General features: G+C 41.0%; 1 protein-coding gene across 1 annotated transcript in view; it reads left to right on the top strand.

Annotated features, from left to right (window-relative positions):
• Window positions 1-6000, top strand: part of LOC107708778 (E3 ubiquitin-protein ligase HUWE1-like) — a 50638-nt gene that overhangs the window by 23383 nt on the left and 21255 nt on the right. Inside the window, exons 31-42 of the mRNA XM_016513084.1 lie at window positions 646-768; window positions 895-990; window positions 1146-1415; window positions 2608-2760; window positions 2889-3016; window positions 3252-3333; window positions 3451-3627; window positions 3759-3912; window positions 4176-4573; window positions 4665-4860; window positions 4964-5131; window positions 5258-5406. Of these exons, the coding sequence (XP_016368570.1) occupies window positions 646-768; window positions 895-990; window positions 1146-1415; window positions 2608-2760; window positions 2889-3016; window positions 3252-3333; window positions 3451-3627; window positions 3759-3912; window positions 4176-4573; window positions 4665-4860; window positions 4964-5131; window positions 5258-5406 (2094 nt within the window). The remainder of the gene's footprint in view (window positions 1-645; window positions 769-894; window positions 991-1145; window positions 1416-2607; window positions 2761-2888; window positions 3017-3251; window positions 3334-3450; window positions 3628-3758; window positions 3913-4175; window positions 4574-4664; window positions 4861-4963; window positions 5132-5257; window positions 5407-6000) is intronic.

Below are 6000 nucleotides of genomic sequence, written 5' to 3'. Positions count from 1 at the left end.
GAGAGAGAGACAGGGTCACATCACAGTGTGGAGTCAGCTTTCTTAATCGCGGCTTGTGTACTGCAAATATATACGAGAATCATCACTGTGACGCGACTCTGTTCCCCTTTCGGGCTTGAACTGATGGTAAAACTAAGGACATTATTTACTGTCTTTACATTTATGTTGAAAGCTGAAACTCGCGATTATGGAAAGGTGCGTTACAATTATGATGCTTACTTGTGGTGTTCGGCCAATCACAATGCACTGGGTCAGCTGGCCAATCAGAGCAGACTGTGCTTGTCGGAAGGAGGGGCTTTGTAGAAATCGACATGTTTGAGAGAGGCAAGGCATAGAGGAACTACAATAATGTACAGCATTTGAAAAATAATGTGTTTTTTGAACATTAAAGCATGTCAACATTGTTACACCAAATAATGATCTTTAAAATAGCATCATATGACCCCTTTTAATTTAAATGTATTATCAAAAACGGTAATCAAATGAATGCTTAAAACTTTAACAATTTAATTAATCTTTATAAATTAATTAAATGAATCACCAATCATTCGCACATAAATGAGGTTGTGTAGTAATCAAGATCTATAATACCTGAAGAAAGCTATTAGCCATTTCTAACCAGTCAAACCTTGACCTCCTTCACAGCTAATGGACATGGGCTTCTCCAGAGAGCATGCGATGGAGGCTCTGCTAAACACCAGCACTATGGAACAGGCCACGGAGTACCTGCTCACACACCCTCCACCACTGCTCAGCGCAGCTGTCAGAGTAAGACTAACACACAGACAAAACTCTTTCTCTCACACACACGCACGCACACACACAAGCATACACAGACAGGATGCACACACAGGCTATAAGTTAGTGTAGTTACTGTGAGCTTTGTTTCTGTAGGAGTTCACCATGTCTGAAGAAGACCAGATGATGCGGGCCATTGCCATGTCTCTAGGTCAAGAAGTTAGCATGGAGCAGCGCTCAGACTCACCTGAGGTGGGCACCCACACGTTCATTATTACATCAGTTAAATAGGAATTACTGAGTAGCACAGCATAGGCCACCTCACCTGTCTACTTCACATCTTCACCAAGCTTTCCCTGCCTTTGAAGAGATTCACAAGTCACACCCGTGTTACTTTTTGTTTGTAGGAAGCAGCTCGTCGGCGTGAGGAGGAGGAGAGGAGAGCAAGGGAGCGGGTAGAAGAGGAAGAGGCACGCTGTCTGGAGCGATTCCTGGAAGCTGAGCCTCTAGACACCACAGAGCTACATGCCTTCACAGACTCGATGCTGCCTGGCTGCTTCCACCTGCTTGACGAGCTGCCGGACACAGTCTACCGCCTCTGTGATCTGCTCATGACTGCTATTAAAAGGAACGGCCCTGAGTACAGGGACCTCATCCTCAGACAGGTGGTCAATCAGGTCAGTATACCCGTATGTGCACACAACATACTAATTGGAATAGGTATTTTTGGCAGTTACTGAAAGTTACTCAAGCACATCTAGTCAAATAGCTGGTCACACGTGGCTGAATGTATTTCTTATGGACTTGAAAAAAACATTTTGATCCTAAAGGCTTATCTTTTAAATGCTTAATTTTGTAGACAAATAAAAATTTTTTTTTACAAAACTATTTTTTTGTTGCTGTTAGTCAGAGTAAACTATACTATTAAAAATATGCTTGTTAATTATGGACCATGTTTCTGAATATACATTTATGGTCATTATTGACTGCTTGCCCAGTGAGACCAGCAGTTTAGATTTCTGCCTGCCCTGCCAGCATTTCCCTGGCCATAACAAAAATTATTAAAAGTTTAAAATGTTAATAATTAAATTTATACATTAATTTAATTTATACATTTTATGGTAAAGTGTATAATTTTTACTTTAATATTATTGAATTTCTTTTTAAATTTATTTTGTACGTTGCCGTTTGAAAGTTCAGGGTTTTTATGTTTTTAAAAGAAGTTTGTTCACCAAGGCTGCATTTATTATTAGAATTTTAATATTATTTTAATATGATTAGAATTTAAAGTAATGGCTTTCTATTTTATAATATTATTGTAATGTATTCCTCTGATGGTAAAGCAGAATTTTCAGCAGCCCTTACATCAGTTTTCAGTGTCTCATGATCTTTCAGAGATCATTTTAATATGCTAATTTGGTGCTCTGGATACTTATCAATATTGAAACATTAAATGTCTTTACTATCACATTTTACTGCGTCTTTGCTGAATACAAGTATTATTTTATTTGGGAAAAAAAGTACTGACCTCAAATGTTTGAATGGTAATGTATATTTTTTTCACACAAATGTATTTTTTAAATTTTTATTAAATGTTTAATTTTCTACAAAGAAAATTTTAAATAAGTGCAGGAAATTATAACTGTATATAGGTTTGCAACACACATAAATGCTTGATTAACAGGTATAAGCTGTAGTGCTGGTTACATTACTGTCAGCTGGCCCAAAACTCTCTCACACTGGGCCCAGGTCAGTAGGCCATCCTTATTGTTGAGCCCTGCACCTATGGTGCTTAACTATAATTTCTGGGTAGGTTTTGAGTTAAAACCATGACCCTATTCTCATCTGTATGTTTGTTTATTTCCAAAGGTGTGGGAGGCTGCCAACGTGTTGATAAAGGCTGCAGTGCCGCTAACAACCAGCGACACCAAGACAGTGTCTGAGTGGACGAGACAGATGGCAACCCTCCCCCAGGCCTCCAACCTGGCCACCCGCATCCTGCTGCTCACGCTGCTCTTTGAGGTACATGGTCTTGCACAGTCGGCTGCACACATCATCACTATTTATTTATACACTATCCTCTAAAAGAACTTATGGATCTGCATGCACAAGTAAATACACCCATTGTCGTGTCGTGCTATGTGCTGCAGGAGCTGAAACTCTCATGTGCTCGGGTAGTGGAGAGCAGTGGTGTCTTGACTGTGCTGATCAAGCTGTTGGAGGTGGTGCAGCCCTGTCTGCAAGCTGCCAAAGAGCAGAAGGACATCCAAACACCCAAGTGAGTCCCTGTCCTTCCCCTGTCTGCATGAGTGATCGGTTTGCACTCAGGCATCAGCATTCCTAGAAAGCTCTGCTGACCCAAGCATGTTAAAAACGGAGAAGCAGAATTTGTTTTATAGAGGAATAATGTTATGTTTGGGCTCTTTTGCAACAATTTACAGCATTTTTAATGTAATAAGATATATAAACAATATGTTTCCCATATATATTTTAAAAATTGTGTTTATTTGTAGATGGATCACCCCTGTTCTCCTGCTTATTGACTTCTATGAGAAAATGGCTGTTTCATCCAAACGAAGAGCTCAGATGAATAAGGTTGGTGCCAGATGAAGTATAAAGGCAGTCCGTTATAATCCTAAACTGTCAGTATGACAACAGGGAACAAGTTCTGTATCTAACGGAAGTGTTATGTTAACTTTATTCTTATCTTAGTACCTGCAGCCCAGTGGGAATAACTGGCGCTGGTTTGATGACCGCTCAGGCCGCTGGTGTAGCTACAGTGCGAGTAACAACAGCACCATCGACTCAGCCTGGAGGGCAGGAGAGACCAGTGTCCGCTTCACTGCAGGCCGTAGAAGATACACTGTCCAGTTCAACACCATGGTGCAGGTAACGGCTACGACCTGGGCAAAACGCTTGTTTTGTGGATCAGATAGAAATAGAAATGTGATTATTTGTCAGTGGCCATACAGTATGAGTAGTAGATCTTTGTTAGATTCTTTGTGTTTCTCTTTTTTCAGGTGAATGAGGAGACGGGGAACAGACGGCCGGTTATGTTGACGGTACAGCGGGTGCCGCGGGTGCCCAAGACCTCAAAATCCGGGAGTGTTACTGATACAGAGAGAGAAGAGAGTGAACAGCGAGCAAAGACTGAAGAGACACAGACTGACACAGGTGGAGAAACAGCAAGCCTATAAAGTTTAAACATTTTTTTCATTGTGTGACGGGGAAAAAAGTTACTGAGTGCACCTTGTTTCTGCTTTTCACAGAGTTTTGGCTTTGGCCAAGAATGAAATGTAATTAATTAAATACTATTTATAATTAAACAAATAATTATTTAAATTCATTAGCATTTTGGATGTTTTTTTATTTTTATTCAATTGTATATTTTTTTGTTTATTTTGAGTTTATTACATTTTTCTTTATGACTTTTTCAGATTCCGGCTCTGTGGCTGTGGAGATGGCGCCCCCTAAAGAAGAGTCAGAGCAGAAGGAGTCAAGCACAGCAGCTCCCTCTACCCTTCAGGACCCCTCTGGTTCCAGTGGGATTGTTGTACAGGGGATGACGGAGGACATGATCACCGTTTTGATCCGCGCCTGTGTCAGCATGATCAGCGTTCCCGTGGATCCGGACACTTTACATGCCACTTTGCGTCTCTGTCTGCGTCTCACGCGTACACACCATTACGCCATGATGTTTGCAGAGCTCAAGAGCACTCGCATGATCCTGAACCTCACGCAGAGCTCAGGGTTCAATGGCTTTACCCCTTTGGTCACTCTGCTCTTCCGTCACATCATAGAAGACCCAGCCACCCTGCGACACACTATGGAGAAGGTTCATTTTCACCCGAAAACTACATTTCTATTATCTTGGATGTATTATCTAAAATAGTTTGTCCTTACTTGATCACTCTCTCTTTTCTCAGGTGGTACGGTCTGCCGTCACCAGTGGTGCAGGAAGCACTACTTCAGGTGTGGTGTCAGGTAGTCTGGGCTCCAGGGAGATCAACTACATCCTACGTGTCCTCGGCCCAGCGGCCTGTCGCAACCCAGAGTGCTTTATGGAAACTGCCAAGAGCTGTATCCGAATTGCTCTCCCGGCTGCAAGAGGTGCTGGCACTGGTATGGTGGAAAACCTCCCAGAAATCCACCCAAAAATAATAAATCAGCATATAGTGTTGTTCTAAAGCCTAATAACCAATCACAATCTCTCTCCGTTAATCAGCCTCAGATGATGAGTTTGAGAACTTCAGAATTAAAGGTCCAAATGCTGTTCAGCTTGTGAAGACGACACCCCTGAAGCTGTCCCCACTGCCCTGCATACCAGAGACTATTAAAGAGGTCATCTATGACATGCTGAATGCCCTAGCAGCATATCACGCCCCAGAAGAGGGTAAGACAGAAAAATGAGAGCATGCGTTTTTATTTAGTTCATGGTCCAGATCTATCAAGCTGTCATCTCTCATCAACATCCACTTCTCTCAATGCTTGGGGTCCATTTGGGTTTGTTTATGTGTAGCAGAGAGAGGAGAGGAGCGGGCAACCTCAGTACCAGGAAGTCAAGACCTGTGTCAGATCCTGCAGGATGTCGGTGATGATGTCTACCAGCAGTACAGACTTACCAGACAAGGCAGTGATTTTGATTCGCAGTCTGCCTTCCACATCAATGTAAGAGTTTTATATATGTTGTGTAATATCTGTCAAATTTTTGTGCATTGCATCAATTATCAAAGAATGCCATACTTAGCATCTCTATTGATAATAAGATCAATCTATTTTATGCAGACCTAGAAAATTCAGCTAATTTTTTTTTTCTCTACATCTGGATAAGTATAGCAAAATATTTGTTTCCAGACTAATTGGATTTTTTAAAGCCATTTGTCAGATGAAAATTGAATGTTGGAAATCTGCTATATTAATGACATTAAAATGTGTGGTTTGGTGCTTAGAAATATTTTTTTACTTTTCGGAACAATCAGACATGTTCTTTCTGGTGGACTAGTGGAAAATATTGTTCATTGAAAAATGAAGATGGACTTGCTGGACTTAGGGTGGCAAAAAAGCTTCCTCAACACTTTATTCACTACATAGCACCAGGCCTGCTCCAATGTTTTTTTGTTTTTTTTTTGTATGGAAAACACTACTCACTTATGTACAAATCTAGTTCAACTAGCTGCTCTGTGAAAAACACAAGTAGCCCCAAGTGTACAGTATGTGTACTATAATGGGCTCAGAAATGTAGGATTTGCATTAATAGTGGGT

This window comes from Sinocyclocheilus rhinocerous, unplaced genomic scaffold, assembly GCF_001515625.1.
Source record: "Sinocyclocheilus rhinocerous isolate Xijiao unplaced genomic scaffold, SAMN03320098_v1.1 scaffold1406, whole genome shotgun sequence".
In the NCBI taxonomy this organism is placed as follows: Eukaryota; Metazoa; Chordata; class Actinopteri; order Cypriniformes; family Cyprinidae; genus Sinocyclocheilus; species Sinocyclocheilus rhinocerous.
This window is presented reverse-complemented; position numbering and strand designations above follow the sequence as displayed.